Source organism: Phacochoerus africanus, chromosome 3 (assembly GCF_016906955.1).
Source record: "Phacochoerus africanus isolate WHEZ1 chromosome 3, ROS_Pafr_v1, whole genome shotgun sequence".
Lineage (NCBI taxonomy): Eukaryota > Metazoa > Chordata > Mammalia > Artiodactyla > Suidae > Phacochoerus > Phacochoerus africanus.
The window spans coordinates 1,394,472-1,415,666 of NC_062546.1; the positions used below are offsets into that span (position 1 = coordinate 1,394,472).

At 63.6% G+C, this 21,195-nt stretch overlaps 1 protein-coding gene across 2 annotated transcripts in view; it reads left to right on the plus strand.

The window, feature by feature from the left end:
* The window catches only part of LAMA5 (laminin subunit alpha 5), a 50,286-nt gene that overhangs the window by 8,323 nt on the left and 20,768 nt on the right, over window positions 1-21,195 (plus strand). For both annotated transcript variants that reach the window (XR_007133781.1, XM_047770703.1), the window contains exons 3-26: window positions 4,775-4,892; window positions 5,593-5,711; window positions 5,793-5,963; window positions 6,125-6,222; window positions 9,970-10,085; window positions 10,438-10,556; window positions 10,667-10,757; window positions 10,978-11,112; window positions 11,320-11,379; window positions 16,661-16,801; window positions 16,878-17,015; window positions 17,110-17,244; window positions 17,323-17,457; window positions 17,532-17,669; window positions 18,099-18,151; window positions 18,632-18,731; window positions 18,881-18,933; window positions 19,023-19,128; window positions 19,470-19,569; window positions 19,691-19,847; window positions 19,999-20,137; window positions 20,353-20,495; window positions 20,599-20,705; window positions 20,794-20,947. Coding sequence is in view for 1 of the 2 variants with exons in the window: in XM_047770703.1 (XP_047626659.1) it covers window positions 4,775-4,892; window positions 5,593-5,711; window positions 5,793-5,963; window positions 6,125-6,222; window positions 9,970-10,085; window positions 10,438-10,556; window positions 10,667-10,757; window positions 10,978-11,112; window positions 11,320-11,379; window positions 16,661-16,801; window positions 16,878-17,015; window positions 17,110-17,244; window positions 17,323-17,457; window positions 17,532-17,669; window positions 18,099-18,151; window positions 18,632-18,731; window positions 18,881-18,933; window positions 19,023-19,128; window positions 19,470-19,569; window positions 19,691-19,847; window positions 19,999-20,137; window positions 20,353-20,495; window positions 20,599-20,705; window positions 20,794-20,947 (2,826 nt within the window). In the remaining variant the exon portion in view is untranslated. The remainder of the gene's footprint in view (window positions 1-4,774; window positions 4,893-5,592; window positions 5,712-5,792; window positions 5,964-6,124; window positions 6,223-9,969; window positions 10,086-10,437; window positions 10,557-10,666; window positions 10,758-10,977; window positions 11,113-11,319; window positions 11,380-16,660; window positions 16,802-16,877; window positions 17,016-17,109; window positions 17,245-17,322; window positions 17,458-17,531; window positions 17,670-18,098; window positions 18,152-18,631; window positions 18,732-18,880; window positions 18,934-19,022; window positions 19,129-19,469; window positions 19,570-19,690; window positions 19,848-19,998; window positions 20,138-20,352; window positions 20,496-20,598; window positions 20,706-20,793; window positions 20,948-21,195) is intronic.

A 21,195-nucleotide genomic window follows, 5' to 3' on the forward strand; every position in this document is an offset into this window, starting at 1 on the left:
GGACACGGGGTCCTGAGGCCGCCCGCGGCAGGGTGGGGTCTGCTCACCCACGGCCCTGCACGTGCCGCTGCCGCCTCGCCCACCTGGCCGTTCTGGCACACTCGGCTCTGCTCGCTCTGGGCACACACGGGTGCCCCGCCACCTCGCACTGGCCTCCCCCAGGCTCTGGGGGCCCCAGGGCTCCTGTCTGCGGGCTGTTTTTAAACAAGTGCAGTGGCGTTGGCCTCTAGTGATACCGCTCACAGGAGACTAAACTGTTTGGGTGTCGGGATCCCCTTGGGATAAACTCCGCTTCCTGGGGCCGGGGTTGACCATCTGGCCTGAGCGGGGCCTGGGCTGCGGGCAGGGGGCTCTGGGCCTCAGCTGGGAGCCATTCTTGTTTACCCAGCTGGGGGCCTGAAGGGGCCTCCAAGACAGACCTTGGGTGCTGGGGGGGGGTCTCTGAACCCCCTCAGGCGCAGCTCCGTTGAAGTGCCGGGCCACACGGGGCATTTGCTCTTCACTCCAGCTGGCGAGCTCCTGCACAGCCGTCAGAGCCCTTCCCCCCCTACCCATTCCCTGAAAGTGCCCACCTGGCTCTGCGCCGCACCCGCGAGTGCTGCCCACCCTGCCGTGCACAGTCAGGGTTCCCGGGGCCTCTGCCTGCCCTCTCTGTGTTTCCATGTTCTATTTTTCTTCCCAGCAGGGGCTTTTCCATTCCTGGAGCTGTGTCCACATGTGGCCTGTTTTGGGCTCCAGGCATGGGGATGGCCATTCTTATTTACCCAGCTGGGGGCCTGAGGAGACACGCCCGCCGGGCCTTTGCCCCTGCTGTGGCTTATCTTTACCGAGGTTTCCAGATGGGGTCTCTGTCCTGGGCAGGAGCACTGGGGAGACAGCAAACTGGGGGGGTCCTGGCCGGGGGATTGAGGGGAAGACGCAGGTGGATTCAGTGCAAGGGGCCTCGAATGCTGGCCCAGCGGTCAGGGTGCCCCGGGGCTCACCCTGGGGTGCCGATCAGAGAGCTGGCCAGATGCCTGGCCTGGGAGGGGCTTCCGCCCCCCCCCCCCAGCCATGGCCTGGGACCCTGGCCTGGCCCGGGGCCCTGTTTCCTGCGGGGGCCATGGCTGAGTCACAGGCTGCCTGGTGAGTCATGCTGCCGGGCCCAGCAGGGGGGCGGGGGGCCCCCTCCTTCCCCGGACAGGGCGCAAGGCCTGGGTGCCCCCACCCCGAGATGGGCCGGGGCAGAGGGGCAGCCTTGGGCTCACAGGAGTTCCAGCCTTAGCCCTTTCTTGGGACGCGGGTGTCTGAGCCCAGGAGGCTGCTGGCCCGCTGTCACCTCTGCACCTCCATCCCTGGGGCTCCAGAGACCCTGGTGGGGTCTGAGCCCCGGGCTCCTCTCCTGCCCTCCCTGTGTTTCCTGGTTCCGGCTACAGCCCCTGCTCCCTCCTCTCCCCACCCTCCCCTCTGGACACGGAGCGTGTGCTCTGGCCGGTCCACCTCCGGGGACAGGTGGCATCTTCCCTTTCAGGGCTTTCAGAGCCTTCACACCATGGTGAAAAGCCCTGTGCCCTGACCCCTGGCCTTTGACCTCAGCTGTGTTTGTCCCACTGCCCTGTACCCACCCAGGGCCATATAGCCACCAAAGCCTGGGTCCCCAGCCCCGGTCTCATGTTCGCCAGGCCTCATTGCCCCCACCACCACCAGGCAACGGTCACCAGGGCAGGCCTTCGGAGTTCAGGCTGGGTGTGGGGGCCTTTGGGTGTGGCCATGGCCGAGAGGCGGGTCCGGCTGCTGTCCTGGAGACGTGCCTGCCCCAAAATAGCCAGATTTTTAAAAATAACTCAGGAGGCTTTTGTTTGGCTTTTGCTTTAAATGACTCTTTTTTTTTTTTTTTTCCTTTTGCAGAGAACTCTAGCAGCAGGGAAGGGCGGCCAGAGTTGGCAGCTGAGCAGAGCAGAGCTGAGCGGGTGGGGGCCTGGGGATGGTGTGGGCAGAGCCATGTCCAGGGAGGCCGGGGGTCGGCACAGGCTCCCAGGCCATGCCCAGCGTGGCTGTGTGGCCCTGGGAGCCGGGCCCAGGCTGGGGACAGGTGGGGAGAGCCGATCGCATGCTTCCCATCTCTGCAGCCCAGGCCGGGGCCCCTGTGTGACAGCCAGATGACCGGGTGGACACACGGGCAGAAGGCAGGGGTCTTTCTGGAAGCACAGCCAGCGTGCCGGGCCTGGGGGCGGAAGTTTCCACGCTGCCCCTGTTCTGCCTGATTGGTGTCTTCAAGTCAATATTTGTGCAAGTGCGCTCAGCTGGGAAAAATGCGACCGGCCTGCCGACCTGGGGGAGGGACAGGCTGGCCAGCAGAGGGTGCAGCCTGGTGGCCTCACTCAGGGAAAGGCGGGGGTGGGCCCTGGGGGGCCTGGCCAGAGTGTCTAATCTCCGTGGGGGCCGTGCTGCTGCCCCCAGAGCAGTCCATGTCGCTGTCCAGTGCCCCCTACCCGCCACGCCCCCTCCTGCACCAAGACCCCTCCTGGCACAGGGGCCAGCCGAGGTCCCCAGGGCTTCCTGGAATGCCTGAGGGTCGGCCAGGGTGCCTGCCGGGTGTAGGGTCCATCCCCCCCGAGGCCTGAGGGCTCCCTCCCCTGACCGGGCAGGGCCGAGTGAAAGATGACCTCAAAGCCTGTCTGGGGATGAATAGGCCTGCGCCGCCCCACCCGGGAAAAGGCCACTCTTGGCTTGATTTGGGCCCCTTCCTGCCAATGCCAGGCCTTCCAGGAAAGCAGGACTCAGACTGGCTGCCTCTCAGGGTCCTGGGACCTTACGCCCCTGCCCCCACGGCTGGATTCACAGCAGCCTGGCCTCCCCAGTGCTTGGGCCAGGAGGGGTCCACAGTCCCTCTGCTGTTCTGGGGGACATGCTGTGGCTGCAGGCTGACAAGGGGTAGAGGGGTGACTCCTTGGAGGGGACCCCATCTCTGCCCCATGTGGGCCTAGGCTCGGGGCCCTGGCCAGCAGGTCCCTGGGGGGGCGGGGTGGGCTGGGGGCCCCCTGGGGGCAGGCGCCCTCCACACGATGCATGCTCACTGGCTGTGTCTGTCCCCATCTGAGGCCTCCACTCTCCCCGTGTGCAGACTGGGTGCTCGGGGCCCCTGCCAGCCCTGCCCGGGTCTCCCTGGAGCCCAGGCCTGGCGCAGAGACCAGCCTGGACAGCGGCCCTGTTCTGCTTTGGGGCCAAGGCGGGGTGGGGGGTTGACTGGCCCTGAGAGTGGCGAGGTCTGAAGCCACAGTCCTCCCCCGTGCCACCATGCAGGGCAGGCTGAGGCGGGGGTGGGCACCGGGTGCCACCCCCAAAGGTATGTCTGCGGGGGAACAGCCGACATGCACTGTGCTTGGGTGCCCGCCCTGTCGGGGGTCTTGGTGGCCTGATCATTGAGGCCACAGGCCAGGCACTGCCTGAGTCCACGGGCTGTTCTCAGTGGCCCCAGAACCCTTTCCTGGAGGCTGGGACCCAGGGCCACCTGCTCCAGGTGCTGACATGGGGACCCTCCACCTCATGCTATGTCTCTGTGTCTATGAGGGGGTGCCCTTGGCAGTGAGAGCCCAGCTCCCCAACCTGGAGGGGCCCTTCAGCCTCCAGGGGGCAGCGGCCTCTCAATTAGCCACCCCCCAGGCCTCGGGTGCTGGGGCCCTCGGGTCAGTGTGGATGGGCTGCAGTTGGGAGGGCTTCTCCGAGGAGGTGTCTGAAGTGCCCTGTGGGGGCTGTGCTGGAGAGTCAGGCGCTGGGAGCCCAAGACCGGGGGCAGTCAGCCAAGGAGGGGCCCCATGGTGCCCTCAGGACCTGGGACGCCCAGGAATGCTGACCCCCGACCAGGAGGACCAGAGCAGTGGGGGAGGGACCCCTCTCGGGGGTGAGGTCAGGCAGAGACCAGGGAGGGAGCAACAGAGGTGGGCCTGGGCCACCTGGGGGGTTCTGGGTGCCTCTGGAAGAGCAGCCTCCCCCGCCCTTGGCCAGGTGCTGCCCTTGGGTGCCTGGTGCCCAGCAAAGCTCCAGCCTCTGACTCCCGAGTGGGCAGGGTCTCCCCAGCCCAGCTTTGCAAAGGCCACGTTTTCCAGTCTGTCTCCCCTCTTGGGGCCTCCTGACAGTGGCAGGTTGGGGCCGGGCCCTGGGTGCTCCGTGCTGCCTGCTCCGGGGGCTTTTGGGTACAGGCCGGTCAGTGGGTGAAAGGGCAGGGCTGAGTTGGCTCAGATGACGACGGAGGGTGACCAGGGTGGGGCTGGGACAGGGGCTTATTGGCCGGCTGTGCCAGGAGGCCAGGCTCGGGGGGCCTTGGGGCGCTGGCTCTTCCCAGGCCAGCCACCAGAGCTCCGGGGACGGTGGGGTGAGTTCCTGTCTTTGCCTGGCCCAGCGTCACCGCCTGGGCCCGGTGGTCAGGGTGTCCGAGTGGGCTCTGTCTGACTCCAGTCCCCGTCAGGCCTGCGTGCAGCCCCGGCTTGAAGGACAGCGTGGCTCTCTGAGCTCCTGGGGCTGGGCTGGGCCCTAAACCACCCCAGGCCCAAGAGGGAAGCCCTCTAGAAATGCTGGGTTCTAGGGTCATCTCTGCCCCCCGGTGCAGGCTCCGGGGCCGCGGGCCGGCCCGCAAGCAGGGGGGTGCTGCTCGGTGTGTGCTCTGGCTGCTGCTGGCCTTTGGGGCCACACCCACAGATGTGTCCGCCTCAAGCCCCGCCTCACGGGGGTGGGCGGGCACGGGGCCCCGAGCGGCAGGGAAGGGGTCTCGGGGTGACCACACACTCCCTGCCCCCAGGTTTTCCACGTGGCCTATGTGCTCATCAAGTTTGCCAACTCCCCTCGGCCGGACCTCTGGGTGCTGGAGCGCTCCACGGACTTCGGCCTCACCTACCAGCCATGGCAGTACTTCGCCTGTGAGTCTCCCGGAGCGGGGGGCTGGCCAGGGTGCCCCTGGGGTGGGCTGCCATTGCCGTGGTCTCTCAGGATCTGTGGACACCAGCCCCGCCCTCACGCCTGGCTTCTTTGTGGGTCAGGCTGGAGGGGCTGGCTGTGCCCCGAGTCTCTGGTGCCGTCTCCCGGCTGGCTGTGGACTGGCCTGATGCCCTGGCAGCTCCTGAGCCGGCAAAGGTGGCTCAGCTACCCGGTCAGAAGAGCACAGGAGCTCTGCACCCCTGCTCCCGGGGCAGCCCTGACCCATCATGTCGATGGGGAAGCTTGGATCAGGCGGGCCTGGGACACAAACTCCGGGGCCCAGCGCGAGGGTGGGCAGTGCTATGAAGGACAGTCAGGAGGGGAGGGCTGCAGAGAGGGGACAGGCACAGCAGAGACCCCGAGGTGTCAGTTCAGGAAGCCTGGGGAAGTGCAGAATCAGGAGGCATGGGCAGGGCAGCCCAGGCCGCGCAGGTGCCCTCGGCACCCGTGTCCTGCAGGAGGCCCTGGTGTCCTCCAGAGCGCCACGCTCAGCCGAACCCTGCCTCCAGGTCGATCCTGGCGGCTCAGAAAGAGCTGAGGCCGTGAGGCTCTGGGCAGGCAGGGGGCGGCGGCCGTAGGGCCGCTCTGGGGACTCTCCCGAGCCCTGGGCCCTCGACCTCACCCCTCGGCCGCATCCCCCAGCCTCCAAGAGGGACTGCCTGGAGCGGTTCGGACCGCGGACGCTGGAGCGCATCTCCCGGGACGACGATGTCATCTGCAGCACCGAGTACTCGCGGATTGTGCCCCTGGAGAACGGCGAGGTGGGGCGGCGGCGGGGGGCGGCGCGGGCAGGGTCGCAGCCGGCGGCCCCACCCCCGCCTGACCCTCGGCGTCCTCCGCAGATCGTGGTGTCCCTGGTGAATGGGCGCCCAGGGGCCATGAACTTCTCCTACTCGCCGCTGCTGCGTGACTTCACCAAAGCCACCAACATCCGCCTGCGCTTCCTGCGCACCAACACGCTCCTGGGCCATCTCATGGGCAAGGCGCTGCGGGACCCCACGGTCACCCGCCGGGTGAGCGGGAGGGGTCCGTGGGGAGGGAGCTGCAGGGGCGGGTGGGGGCGGGGCTGCAGGGACCACGTGGGCGGGGCCGCGTCGGGGCGGGGCCGCGTGGGGCGGGGCCACGTGGGGCCGGTGTGGGCGCCTCGGGCTTAGCGCGCACGCGCGGCGTGCAGTACTATTACAGCATCAAGGACATCAGCGTCGGCGGCCGCTGCGTCTGCCATGGGCACGCGGATGTCTGTGACGCCAAGGACCCCACAGACCCCTTCAGGTGAGACCTGAGGGCCCCCGCCCACCCTGAGGAGGAGGAGGCCTGGTTCCGTTGCCCACCATGCCACCGGCCCTCGTGACCTGCACTGGCGCCTCACCCGCAGTCTCATTCCCCCGCGTGCACACTAAGGTGGAGGTGCGGTGCCCTGTGCAGCCTCGCAGGAGCTCCCTGAGTGGGGCTCAGGCGACCTGGCTCCTGGAGCCCCCACCCTGCGCGGCCCCAACAGGGAGCTGGCGGGCTTCTCCTGCTGCTTCCCTGCCGGGGAGATCATGCAGCCCCTCCTTCTGGAGTTTCCTTGCTGTGCCCAACCGCAATTGATGGGAGAGGCCCTGAGGCCCAGGCGGTGCAGAAGCTCACCCCGGTTCTCACAGTCCGAACCCTGCCAAGGGGTGAACCCCGGGCTTCTTTAGGTGTGGCTGAGAGGTGTGAAGGTGGGAGGGGTGGGGTCCTACTTGCTGGAGAGCTCAGGGAGGCCCTGGGAACACCCTCGGCCCATCCAGCCAGAGCGCAGCCCGGGGCGTGGGTTCCTGCCTGCAGCTGCAGGCGCTGAGCTTGGGCGCAGCGAATTGCTCTGGGAAGTTACATGCCAAGTGGGAACAGGTGATGGTTGGGAAGGCGCCTGCCGGGCGGCCAAATTGGCCTCGAGGAGAGGAGGGCCTGCCCTTGCCTGCCAGCCGCGCTTTGGCATCCACCGTGACTCAGGCACCTGGGCGAGGACGCTGCTGCTCAGCTCTCCAAGCAGGGTGCCCGGGGCGGGGGTGTGTCCCCAGAGCCTCACACCCCAGTGTCCTGGGATGTCAGCCTGTGTTTTCTCCCCGCACCCACCCCATTCCTGCCAGCTGGCGTGTCCTTGCCCCTCGGCCTCCGTCACCATTGCCTGCAGCTGCATCCCCTCTCCCACCTCCATCCCGGCGCCGTCATTCTGCAGGCTGGCTGCCCGCCCGGTCTGTGCTCAGCCCCTCGCTCCCTTTGCCCCGTCCCTTGATTTGGAAGTCACCTGCTTTGTTTCTGTTGGTGTCTTGGGCCGCTCGCGCTGCCACAGGTCGGGTGGCTTCTAAACCCCAGAAGTGAGTTCTGGAGGCTGCTGAGGGCCTAGTGGGTAGGTCTTCTCACTGTGTCAGTGGGGAAGGGGAGGGAGCTCTCGGGGGTCTTATGAGGACGCTCGTCCCGTGAACAGGGCTTCACCCTTACGACCTAATCACCTCGCTCGCAGGCACTGTCGCATGGGGGGGCGGTTCACACGTGGGTTTGGGGCCGACACAGACACTGAGCTGCCAGTTGGCCGCCCTCGCGTTTCTCTTCTGGGTCTGTGGATGGCGGCGGGAGCCCTCGCTCTTCAGCAGGTGGGCCGACTGCACCAAGTCCGGACCTCACCAGCGGCCTCCCTGGGGACCCGGGGCCCCAGAGCACTCACCCCAGGCCCCGTCCCCGCCCCCAGCAGAGGCATCGCGCTCTGCCCTCCCTCAGCCCCCAGTGTCCTCCCGGGGGCTGTGCAGTGCCCCCCGCGTGGATTCACCTTGCTGTGTTGAGGATGAATGTATTTTCTGTGGCGCGGGAGTCGAGCTTTTTGAAAGTATGTGTCTTTGTTCATTCAAGACTGTCCTGGCCCCTGGCCCTCTGGGACTGTCAGCTCTGCCGCCTCCGTCTCTTTCCTCAAACGCCTGTGACGTCGGCAGGGACGTGTTGGCTCCTTGTACTCCCGCCTCGCTGCCCTCTGCACGGCCTCTTCAGTTCCCTGAGCCTCTCTTCAGCCGGGTCTGACCTGCCATCTCATCCACACTTTGAATCTTAATTTTTTTTTTTCTCTCCACACGGAAGTTCCTGGGCCAGGGATCGAACCCGAGCCACAGTAGTGACAACACTGGGTCCTTTAACTGCTAGGCCAGTGGGGAACTCTTCCTCTGAATCTTTTTTTTTTTTTTTTTTTTTAATTAAGGCTACACCCCTAGCATGTGGAAGTTCCCTGGCCAGAGATTGAATTCAGGCTGCAGCTGCAGCAACCCTGGATCCCTTAACCCACTGCCCTGGGTTGGAAATTGAACCTGTGCCTCCTCAGCCACCCATGCTGCTGCAGTCAGATTGGTGTTTTTTGGGGTTTTTTTTTCTTTTGTCTTTTTTTGCTTCTTAGAGCCGCACCTGCAGCATATGGACGTTCCCAGGCTAGGGGTTGAATCGGAGCTACAGCCACAGCAACGCCAGAGCACTGACCCACTGAGTGAGGCCAGGGATCAAACCCACATCCTCATGGATGCTAGTTGGGTTTGCTTCCACTGCGCCGCAGCAGGAACTTCCGAGTCTTTAACGTCAAGAGTTTTATCGTTTACGTAGAGAGGCTGTGATTGGTTCTTTGGTCACATCTTTGGTCACGTTTTCATAGCACCACAGTTTTCATCCCATCTTCCTCTTTTGGTTGTAATCTTTAAACACTCTCTTTTTATGGTTTGCACTTTTTTAAGTTTCCTTTATATCTATCTTTTTTGTCTTTTTTTTTTTTTAATGTTTTCTAGGGCCACACCTGTGGCATATGGAGGTTCCCAGGCCAGGGGTCTAATCGGAGCTGTAGCCGCCAGCCTACACCATAGCCACAGCAATGCCAGATCCGAGCCGTGTCTGCGACCTACACCACACCTCACGGCAGTGCTGGATCCTTAACCCACGGAGTGAGGCCCACAACCTCTTGGTTCCTCGTCGGATTCGTTAACCCCTGCGCCACGGCGGGAGCTCCTCTTTTTATGGTTTGCACGCGACTGCTCCCTCTCATGACGTTCCTGGGTGGAGAGCTGCTGCTGGTCGCGTCAGCCATCCTGCTGGTTTGCTTCTCTGTCGGGTCTCCAGCCGGGCTTCCTCTGTGAGTGAGAGGCTGTGCACCCTAAATTGGGAAGAATCCAGCGTGGTTTCTCGAGGGCTTTTGCCAAACACCCTGCTTTCTGTGTTAACTTGGTTTAGTGGTGCCCTGACTGTGGATTCTTGGAAAATCAAACAGCCGCAGGGCCCTGGGTACGGATCCCTGGGGCTTCTCTCGACGACCTCGCTGCCGAGGGCATTCGTGCTTCCTGCCTGGACACTGGCTCCCAGGCCCTGCAGCCCCCTCGTGGGGAAGTAGCTAGAGCGTGATTCGAGTCTCTGGGTCTCTTTGTGGCCTGGCTCCTGGGGGGTCTGCATGGGGATGCCTGGCACCGCAGCTGTGCCCCTGCCCAGGGTGCAGCTATGACGCCTGCCCCCTTGGCTGAGTGTGGAGCTGTGTGCGGGGAGCGGGGCTCTGTGTGGAGGTGGCTCAGCGTCAGTCCTCAGCTGGGGCCAGCTGTCCCCCTGCCCGCTGAGCCAGCAGGAGCTGCTCTCCAGGACGCAGGCAGGATCCCAGCCTCTGACTCGTCCACCCCCCGGCTGGAAGAGGAAGCAGTTTTTGGCCACTTGCCCCTGGGGAGGTGCCCTGGCTACATGGGGGGGTCTGGCTGAGCTCAGGGCTGCCTGCCGTGTGAGTCTGGACTCAGAGCTGGCCCCGGAAAACCATAGACTTGGCCTTGGGTCCAGGCCATGGTGGGGGAGGGCATGGCTTGATTCGAGAGGGCCCAGGGCTCCAGCCTGACCCGCAGGCAGGTCCACCTGCCTGACCGCTCAGCCCCCACCCACTAAAACTTCCCTGCCGTTCCCACCCTCCTTGAGGGCCCTACATGGTCCCTGCCTTTCTCACATGCCTCTGGACCCTCAGGGGGTCTGAGCCCTTCCTATGCCCATGTGTCCCCACAGGCTGCAGTGCGCCTGCCAGCACAACACATGCGGGGGCTCCTGTGACCACTGCTGTCCCGGCTTCAACCAGCAGCCATGGAGGCCAGCAACCATGGACAGTGCCAACGAGTGCCAGTGTGAGTGCCCCCGTGTGCACGTACCCTGGCTCAGGGCTCCCACGTGCCCTCCATGCTCACAAACATGCACACACTCAACAGACTCAGACACGTTTGCACAGCACCCCTGCTTCCTCAGGACGTGCCCACGCTCCTGCAGGTGGAGTCTGTCAGCCCATACCACACTCAGGTACGTTCACACACATACGTACACACACCCTTACACAGGCTCGCACACCTGCCGTTGGCACACTCTGGCAACCTGGCACATTCCATTATCTGGGTTTGTGGGATGTCCCCAGGGGGCCCGGTCAGGTGGGGTCACCGAGGCTCCCTGTCGGCTGAGCCCCCCACCCCCGCCCCCACCCTCCAGCCTGCAACTGCCACGGCCATGCCCGCGACTGCTACTACGACCCCGAGGTGGACCGGCGCAATGCCAGCCAGAACCAGGACCACGTCTACCAGGGTGGGGGCGTGTGCATCGACTGCCAGGTGGGTGGGGCTGGGGCCGCGGCGCCCGCACCAGGGATGGGGGCCTGGGGGGATGGGGCCCGGGCTGGGGGTGGGGCTGCGCCTGAACTCACAGCCCTGCGTCCCCCCAGCATCACACCACTGGCATCAACTGTGAGCAGTGTCTGCCCGGCTTCTACCGCTCCCCGGACCACCCCCTGGACTCGCCCCACGCCTGCCTCCGTGAGTGGGGTCAGGCTGTGTCTGGGGCAGCCTGGGAAAGACATCCTGGGTGTCCGGGAGCAGGGTCTGCGGGTCGGGGCGGCCTGGGGCCCGGGCAGCTCTCTGGGAGGCCCGGCCCCGGCTCTCACCCCATCTCCCAGGCTGGGGAGGCAGACACTGCCCCCCCCCCCAGGCCCCAGAGCCCCAGGGTCACCTGACTTCCCACCCCCGACGCCCGCAGGCTGCAACTGTGAGTCAGACTTCACAGATGGGACGTGCGAGGATCTGACAGGCCGCTGCTACTGCCGCCCCAACTTCACCGGGGCGCGATGCGACGCCTGCGCCGATGGCTTCACGGGCTTCCCGCACTGCCACCGTGAGCGCGAGGCGGGAGTTGGGGCGGGGAGGGGGCCGGGCCCTGAGCCCCCGAGCATCTCCGCTGCTGGCTCGGACCCGGGGTGTGGTGGTGGGGGGGGGGGGCAGGGGACACCCTTTCGTCCTGCCTGCCCTCCGGTGGTGCAGAGAGACCCCCCCCGGCTGGGTGCCAAGCCCACCGGGCTGACGGGTGCTGTCTCCTCCTCAGCGGTGTCCTCCTTTTCCAACGACACTGGGGAGCAGGTGCTGCCAGCCGGACAGATTGTGAGTAAGTGTCTCTGAGGGCCCCGTCCTGCTCCCGGTCGCACTGGAGCCGTCGGGCAGGGGCGGCCACACCCAGGCCCAGAGGGGAGAGGGCCGTTTTGCTCACCTTCGTCTGGGGTTCTGTTGTTTCTGTGCAAATAATACCTATTCCTGCTAGAAAGCCTTCAAACGGACAGGGAGGCAGAATGCTGGGGAGAGAGTGATCCAGAATCGCCCCCTCCCTGTGCGGGCCGTGTCTGTAAAGCCCACCGCCCGCGCGCCTCCCGCCCACACCGGCCTGTAAACACCTCGTCCCGCGCTCTGCGTTCCGCGGGCACGTGCAGCTTTTATGTGACCAAAACCCCCAGTTCTTGGCGAGTTAGGTTCTTTCCAGATGTTTTTAAAGAACGTTCTAGTAAACATCCTTGAAGCTCAAGCTTTCCATGGATTCTTAACTGTTTGTGTGGGACGCTTTCCTAGAAGAAGGCTCTGGGGCACCAGACACGCGTGTTTGGGGACATTTGGGGCGGCAGGTTGCCAGACCCATCTCCGAGCGTCAGGCCGTCTGCTGGGGTGGCGCGGAGTTGGCAGCGTCACGTGTGTCAGTCGTGTCGTTTCTGTCACTGCACCTTGTGGTCGGCTCTGCCCCAGAAACATTCTCGTCACTCTGCGTCCCCTTTGCCGTCTTCCTGGGAACGGGATGTGCCTCTCGGCCGGCAGCTTGGCGACCGCGGCCTGGTCCTGGTTTTCCTTTCCTGGCGGCACCAGATCCAGTGTGTCCTGCAGCTGGTGGTGTCTTTGATTAGATGCCCTTTGGTTTTTCGTTGTCTTTAGCTGTGTCGCTTTGCCTGGTTTGCAAGGTTGCCTCTTTCTTGTGTTTCTGTCTTTTTTAAAAAGTGGAATATCCTTGCTTTACAGTGTTCTATTCATTTCTGCTGTACAGCAAAGTGGATTCCGTTGTACATACACATACCCTTTTTTTTGGCCACCCCCGCAGCAGCATGTGGCGGTACCCCGGCCAGGGATGCAACCGCACTGCCGCGGGGACCGGCGCTGCTGCAGCGACCATGCCGGGTCCTTGATCCACTGCGCCACACGAGAACTCCCGTACATTCTTCTTAAAATATTCTTTTCCACGATGGTGTATCGACCCTGGGCCGAGTTCCTGTGCCGGGCAGCAGGACCTGGGCCTGTGGTGTTTCTTGACTGTTGCCTTCCCGTGTCAGTTGCCAGTCCCGGAGCTTGTGGACCACTTGTTTGCTGGTTCGAGCTCTTTCCCTGTTTGTTCCTCAGGAGTCATGTTTTCCTTCCAAGGGGTGATTGCCCCCACTGTTAGTTTTTGTCTCTGCTTTTTGTCTTTTTTGGCCGCCTCGCAGCACATGAGGTTGCCAGGCCAGGGATCAGACCGGAGCCGCAGCTGCCACCTACGCCGCAGCTGCGGCAACGCCGGATCCTTTAACCCACTGAGCTGGGCCGGGGATGGAACTGCGTCCTGGCGCTGCGGAGATGCTGCCCATCCCATCGCGCCACAGTGGGAACTCCACTTTTTTTCTTGTGACTCTCTGGGCCTTATTTTTCCTGGTCTCTGACGGGGGCATCTTTCCGACCATTCTCGTATCTTTTGGTCGTTTGGCAGTTTTCTTTTTCACACGGATATGTTTAGTTTTTCATCGATGGGGTAAAGCGGGAGTCGGCAGCCCTTTTGAGAGAAGGGCCGAAGGGTAACTTTTTAGACACAGAGGGCCTCGCGGTCCCTGTTGCAAAGCTTCAGCTCTGCTTTTGTACGTGGCAGCTTGAAAGTGGCTGTGGACCTCGTGCAGGTGGATGGGCACAGCTGTGGACCAATAAAACCTCACTTACAAACCAGGCCAAGGAGCCTTGGAAAGAAGCTTGCCAGCCCCTGGTGTCCTCACTGGCCTTGGTAACTGCAGCATGTCACGTTGTGGGGGGGGGTCTTTTTCAGGGCTGCACCCGAAGCACATGAAAGTTCCCAGGCCAGGAGTCGAATCGGAGCTGCGGCTGCCGGCCTACGCCACGATCACAGCAATGCCAGATCCAGGCTACTCCTGCGAGCCACACCACAGCTCACGGCAACGCCAGATCCTTAACCCACTGAGCGAGGCCAGGGGTTGAACCCAAGTCCTTATGGAAACCAGTCAGGTTCATGAACCGCTGAGCCACAACGGGAAGTCCTTTCTTTCATTTATTTTTTTGTGTTAATTTTCTCTCGCACCTTAAGTTAGTCTTGGTTCTTTATATCTTCTTAGCAAATTGTGTATGCCATTTGAGTTTTCAAGTGTATCGGCGAAAAGCCACGCACAGAAATTCCCTGGTGGCTCAGTGGGTTGAGGATCCCGTGTTGTCACTGCCGTGCCTTGGGTCTCTGCTGTGGCACAGGTTCGATCCCTGGCCCCAGAACTTCCACATACCATGGGTACAGCCAAAGAAAAAGAAACAGGCGCAGCGTTCTGTGCTTGATTTTTAAATTCCCTTTTATTCTTCGTGTCTGTTTTTCTCTTCTTTCTTTCCTTTCCTACCTTCATTAGAGCTAACAGAATCTTGTTGAGTTTTGGGGGGGTTTTAAAGTGCAGCTTAAGGTTATGTTGATAAGATCTGCTGGAGTTTTTCTCTGCTTAGTTTGGGAGAGAGATTTTACTTCCTAATATAGAAAATTTGGAACAAAAAAATCTTTCCTCCTTTCCCTTGTTCTTCCATCAAGCTGCAGTTGTCACGCACCGTTGTGTTAGTTTCAGGTGTGTGACACAGTGATTTCGGGATTTCTGTATATCGTGAAATGATCACCACAGCAAGTCTAGTTAACGTCTGCCCCAAAGTTGTAATTTTTTCTCACGACGAGACCTTTCGGGGTCTGCTCCCTTGGCACCTTGCAGTCATGTCGCATATGTTATTATGAACTGTTGTCACCGCGCTGCTCCTTACAACCCCATGACTTATTTATTTTATGCTTGGAAGTTGGTACCTTTTGATACCCTCTGCATATCTTGCCCAGCCCCTAATCCCTGCTGCTGGCCGCTGCTGATCTGTTTTTTATATCCAGGAGCTCAGTTGTGGATAGGTATTTTTTTTAAGATTCTGTATATAAGTAAATTGTATAGTTTGTCTTTTTCAGTTTCCTTTTCATTTATTACCATTTCTATAACTTTTTGAATTAATTTTAGTCTCTCTTGATTATCAATGAAAAGGTTTTCTTGTTTGTTTGTTTTTTTGGTTTTGCTTTTTTAGGGCTGCGCCCGTGGCGTATGGAGGTTCCCAGGCCAGGGGTCTAATCAGAGCTACAGCCGCCGGCCTACACCACAGCCACAGCAATCCAGGATCCAAGCCACCTCTGCGACCTACACCACAGCTCGCAGCAACGCCAGATCCTTAACCTGCCGAGCGAGCCCAGGGATCGAACCCACAACCTCATGGTTCCTCGTCGGATTCATCTCCATGCCACGACAGGAACTCCAATAAGAGGTTTAAAGCGTGGTTTCTCAACCTGGGGTGATTTTAATCCACAGGAAAATGTCTGGAAACATCTTTGGTGGCTATAGCTGGGGTGGGGGTGGGGTCGGGGCCTACAGCGCCCAGGACAGCCCCCACCCCCCCACAGGGAAGAGTCCTGCCACCCAGAATGTCCCTGGGGCCAAGGTTGAGAAGCGCCGGGTTGAAGCGATGAAGTGGCTTCAGGTTGTGGCTTTGCCCAGGCGTGTCCCACGGGGCGGCGGGCCACGTTGTCCCTGCTCGTCCTTTCTGAGTCTCTCGTGTCAGGTCTCCCTTTCCTTTCGGCCCAGGTGGCTGAGGACAGCGTTTGTCGTGCCAGGCGACTAGACTGCCTCTCTGTCTCTTTGTGGTGGTTCAGTCCTGGTGTTGCTGCCTTGTGGTCAGATTCGGCAGCCTGATGACGTCTGTTTTTTGTCTTTGGGGCTTGAGATTTTTCTTTCTCACCTAGAAGAGGTCCCCGTTTTGGCTTTTGCCCCAAGAATGTTTGACGGGAGCGTGTGCGCTCTGTCGGGCGTGGCTTTTTATACGTGAACAGCCGCGAGATGACACGTGCTGATGACGCCGTTTGCATCCGCTCTGTTCTTGATTTGGGGCGCCTTCCGGGAACAGTGTGTTCAGTCTTTCTGACCATGCTTTTGCCGGGTCCTCCTCGCCGCTTCTTGGTTTTAGCTTTTGGCCGTCGAGGCCGTACTTATCCTGCTCTCAGGGCTTTGAACTCGCTGCGTCTCTTGACGGCCGGCTCGTCTTCTCAGCACGCAGCCGCCGCCTCGTCTCCACCGAGCCCGGGTCCTCAGCCACGCTCCCTCGTCCGTCCCTTCCTTTCTGCCCGAGTGGTTGGTTCAAGGTGCATATTCTCTCAGGAGGATGTGACTGGGTTCTCCTTCGAGGGTCAAGCCGCCCCCTTTGGGTCTGTCCCTCGAGCGGAGCCGTGGCCTGGCCGAGGGCCGGGCTGTTGGCGGTTTGGGGTCGCCCCTGCCCTGATGGCATCAGCTCTTCCTTCTGCTCAAGTTTTTCCTGTGCTCACGGTGCCGGGTGGCCCAGCAGAGCGTGCTGGTGTGTGCGCGGCCTTCTCGGAGCGCCTGCAGGCTCTCGTCCTGGCGCCCGCTCTGGCCCGGGGTCCCCCTAACGCTGTGCAGCGTGCCCAGCGCTTCCTGCCGCTCAGCCGCGGAAACTGCAGCGAGGTATCCTCCGCGCATCCGCCCAGACGCTTCGCGCTGTCTCCCTCGCCAGCCCAGAGCTGCTTAGACCGAGTGCGGTCTTCTCTTCCCCTTGGCACGTGTTTCTGCATTTTCTCTGGTCGAGTCAGCACCGGCCACTGACGCGGAGCCCCACTGCAGACGGCTCCCCGTGGTCCTGGCCTCTCGTGAGCCACCGTTGTCCTCAACACCGGCTTTCCTGTCTTGGGATTTTTTTTTTTCTTTTTTTTTTTTTGGCTTTTCAGGGCCACATCCGCAGCACATGGAGGTTCCCAGGCTAGGGGTTGAATCGGAGCTGTAGCTGCCGGCCTACGCCACAGGCACAGCCACAGCCACGCCGGACCCAAGCCGCATCTGCAACCTATGCCACAGCTCACGGCAACACCGGATCCGTAACCCACTGAGCGAGACCAGGGATCGAACCCGCGTCCTCATGAATGCTAGTCGGGTTCATGAACCGCTCAGCCGCGATGGGAACTCCTGTTGGGATTTTTAGATTCTTTTTCATTCTTCATGAGTGTACGGACGGGAGCTGGGGGAGGGCAGGTCTCCGTGGGGAAGGCTGGGGTCCGCAGGGCCTCTGAGACCCCCACCCCCACCCCCCAGACTGTGACTGCAGCGCAGCCGGGACCCAGGGCAACGCCTGCCGGAAGGACCCGCGGGCGGGACGCTGCGTGTGCAAACCCAACTTCCAGGGCACCCACTGCGAGCTCTGCGCCCCCGGCTTCTACGGCCCCGGCTGCCAGCGTGAGTCCCGCCTGGTCCCACCCCCGCCCGTCCCCGCGAGGGTCCCGGCCGCTCTGACCGCAGCCCCTCCCCGCAGCGTGCCAGTGTTCCAGCCCCGGAGTGGTGGACGGAACCTGTGACCGAGACTCGGGCCAGTGCACGTGCCGAGAGGGCTTCGAGGGGACCGCGTGTGACCGCTGCGCTCCTGGCTACTTCCACTTCCCCCTCTGCCAGCGTGAGCGAGGCCTCCCCGGTGGGCAGGGTGGGCGTGGGACCCCGGCCGTGGCCTGCCCGGCTCAGGGACCCCGTGTGCTTCTTGGCCCCCGCAGTGTGTGGCTGCAGCCCCGCAGGGACGCTGCCTGAGGGCTGTGACGAGGCTGGCCGCTGCCCCTGCCGGCCTGAGTTTGACGGGCCCCGATGTGACCGCTGCCGCCAGGGCCATCACGGCTACCCTGACTGCCATGGTGAGCAGTGGGCTGGGGTGGGGTCCGCGCCGGGCGGGGGGCCACACCCTCAGGTGCCTGACCCCGAGTCCTTTGCAGCCTGCACCTGTGACCCCCGGGGCGCCCTGGACCAGCTCTGTGGCGCTGGTGGGCTGTGCCGCTGCCGCCCCGGCTATGCAGGTGCCACCTGCCAGGAGTGCAGCCCCGGTTTCCACGGCTTCCCCGACTGTGCCCGTGAGTGCCTTGTGGGGGCAGGAGGGCGGCGACCCCACCACGTGCTCGTGCCCATACCCTGTCCCCGCCCCCAGCCTGCCACTGCTCCGCCGAAGGCTCCCTGCACTCAGCCTGCGACCCCCGGAGCGGTCAGTGCAGCTGCCGCCCCCGAGTGACGGGGCTGCGGTGTGACTCGTGTGAGCCCGGCGCCTACAACTTCCCCCACTGCGAAGGTGAGGCCGGCGCCGTGCGTGTGCCCTGTGCTGCATGGCCCTGTGATCGTCCCTGTGCTGTGTGCTCACGCGCGTGTGTGCACGGGGATCACACCCTACGTTCCCGTGAGTGTCCGTGCGCCTCTACCCGTGGCTCTTGTGTTCGTGGGCCTTGTGCACGCGTGTGCACACATGACTGTTCACACGCGTGTCTGCGTTGTGTGTGCTCGTGGCACGTTCATAGCCTTGTACTGGATGGTGCGGCGGCACACGCCCTCGGCCCCGGGGACCAGGGCAGGGAGGCACACGTAGTTTCACGCCTGTTCGCATGTGTGGGACGTGTGTGTGCTGCCTCCCAGGGAGCCTCGGCTCCTGGCAGGGCCTAGGGAAGCCCTTGGCCGTCCGGGTCAGTGACCACCTAGTGACTGGGGCCTGGTCATCTCTCTGCAGCTGGCTCCTGCCACCCCGCCGGCCTGATCCCGGCCGATCGCGTCCTTCCTGAGGTGAGCCCAGGGCAGCCCTCTGGGTCCGAGGCCACCACGTCTCCTACTGCTCGGTTGCCACAGCAATCTCAGGGCCCACTCGTTCCCCCGGCTGGTCCTCTGTCCCCACTGCAGGGTCATGCCAGAGAAGGGACAGGGCTCCAGGGCTGAGGACTTGTGGGTAGGAGAACAAGGACCCACTCTGGGGAGTTCCCGTCGTGGCGCAGTGGTTAACGAATCCGACTGGGAACCATGAGGTTGCGGGTTCGGTCCCTGCCCTTGCTCAGTGGGTTAATGATCCGGCGTTGCCGTGAGCTGTGGTGTAGGTCGCAGACACGGCTCGGATCCCGCGTTGCTGTGGCTCTGGCGTAGGCCGGTGGCTACAGCTCCGATTCAACCCCTAGCCTGGGAACCTCCATATGCCGCGAGAGCGGCCCAAGAAATAGCAAAAAAAAAAAAGGACCCACTCTGACCCTCCCTGTCATCCCCTCCTGGGCACAGGCCCCCTGTTTGTGCCGGGCTCACGTGGAAGGGCCGAGCTGCGATCGCTGCAAAGCCGGCTTCTGGGGGCTGAGTCCCAGCAACCCCGAGGGCTGCACCCGTGAGTCTTCTCTGCGTTGGTATTGGGGTGCTGGGGGAGATCCCGGGTGGTGGGCAGGTGAAGGTTGGCCCCATAGAGTCTGTAGTCAGGGGGAGTCCGGGCCGTCCTGCCCCTCCCTGGCTCTCAGGCCTGCTCTGCCCCTCCCCCAGGCTGCAGCTGTGACCCCAGGGGCACCCTGGGCGGAGCTGCTGAGTGCCAGCCGGTGAGTCTGAGGGCAAAGGTGGGGGGGGCATGGGAGCAGCGTGCAGGGACCCTCCCCTATCTGGTCCCACCTTCTTTCTCGGCCCCCAGGGCAACGGCCAGTGCTTCTGCAAGCCCCATGTGTGCGGCCAGACCTGCTCTGCTTGCAAGGAGGGTTTCTTCGGGCTGGACCAGGCTGACTACTTTGGCTGTCGTGGTCAGTGCCCACTTGGCCCTTGGACCATGTCCTGGGGGAGGCCAAGGCCCAGAGAGAGTCGGATGGGGCAAGGACCCGGCACAGGGGAGCCATAGGAGAGAGGAGCCAGTTTGTGCTCCTTCCCCCATCCGTGTCCCTGGCAGGCATCACTAATCAATCCCAGTGCCCTTGCCCCAGAGCCCCAGGCACCCCCAGCCGCAGGTGAAGTTGGCTTCTCAGTCTGTGCTGCTCTGGATGGAGGGTGCATGGAGCAGAGCCCTGAGCCGGGGGCGGTGGGAGGAGCACCCAGGCCGGGTGGGGCAGGGGCTGGGCTGCACTGACCCTGCTCTGTCCTGTGCCAGGCTGCCGGTGCGACGTGGGTGGTGCCCTGGGCCAGGGCTGTGAGCTGAGGACTGGCGCCTGCCTGTGCCGCCCCAACACCCAGGGCCCCACCTGCAGCGAGTGCGTGCCCCCACCCTGGCTGGGCGGCGGGGGGGGGCGGCAGTTGTCCCTGGACTTCTCCCTGGGGACTGCCCTGCCCAGACCGTGTCACGGCCACTCTGACTGCCCTTGCCGTGGCCAGGCCGGCTCGGGGCCACTACCTCCCCGACCTGCACCACCTGCGCCTGGAGCTGGAGGAGGCGGCAACGCCCGAGGGCCACGCCGTGCGCTTCGGCTTCAATCCCCTGGAGTTCGAGGGCTTCAGCTGGAGGGGCTATGCGCAGATGGCACCCATCCAGGTGGGTGCGGTGCTCCCCGACCCCGGGCCCGGCTCAGAGTTCCCGGCGTGGCAGGCAGGGTGGGTGGCAGGCAGGCCCCCAGGTCACGGGGCTAGACTGGAGACGGCCAGGGAGGGGCAACCCCGACCTTCCACGCCCACCCCCACCCCAGCCCAGGATCGTGGCACGGCTGAATGTGACCTCCCCTGACCTCTTCCGACTTGTCTTCCGATACGTGAACCGCGGGCCCACGAGCGTAAGCGGGCGGGTCTCCGTGCGAGACCAGGGCAAGTTTGCCACCTGCACCAACTGTGAGTGCGGGTTTTGGCGGGGGGGGGGGGCTACCCCTCTCCACCCCTCTCCACAGCCCCCTGCCCACGGCTCCCCATCCCCCTCATGCCCTTTCCCACCCCACCTCCATCACTCAGCCCCTGCCTCGCCCCCATGCATGGAGGGGGGGGCCCTGGGGGAGGCGTAGCCTGGGGTGGCGTGCCCATGTCCAGGAGGTCACTGTCCCTGCCCCCAGGCACAGAGCAGAGCCAGCCTGTGGCCTTCCCACCCAGCACGGAGCCCGCCTTCGTCACCGTGCCCCAGAGGGGCTTCGGGGAGCCTTTTGTGCTGAACCCTGGCAGCTGGGCCCTGCTGGTGGAAGCCGAAGGGGTGCTCCTGGTGAGATGGGGTTGAGCGGGATGGGGCAGGCCCGGGGCTGGAGCCGGGGCTGGGGCTGGGGCTGGGACGCCTAACCCCCACTCCGCCCCACCCCACCCACCAGGACTACGTGGTCCTGCTGCCCAGCGCCTACTACGAGGCGGCCCTCCTGCAGCTGCGGGTGACCGAGCCCTGCACGTTCCGGCCCACTGCCCAGCGCTCCGGGGAGAAGTGAGGGCTGGGGGCAGGGGTGGGGGCCGGTCTGACCCTCATGGTGCTCCGGCCGCCTGCCAACCACGGTCTGTGCGCCCCCACCCAGCTGCCTCCTCTACACCCACCTGCCCTTGGACGGCTTCCCCTCAGCCGCTGGGCCCGAGGCCCTGTGTCGCCATGATAACAGCCTCCCCCGGCCCTGCCCCACGGAGCAGCTCGGGCCCTCGCATCCGCCGCTGGTCGCTTGCCAGGGCACAGACGTGCGTGTCCCAGGGACCCCGTGGGGGCGGGCAGGGTCGGGACCTGGGGAGGTGTGACATGGGCAGAACATGGTCACTGGAGCGAGTGCTCAAGGCCAGCTCGAGGGCCTCGTCTGTAAATGGGGTCCCAGTGGCCCAGCCCTCCAGCTGGCTGGGAGGAGGTATCGGGTCCCTGGTTCACTTTGGGTACCGGGCGCTCTGTGGTGATGAGGCCACAGGTGGGCAGGGGAGGCTGCGTGGCTGCAAGA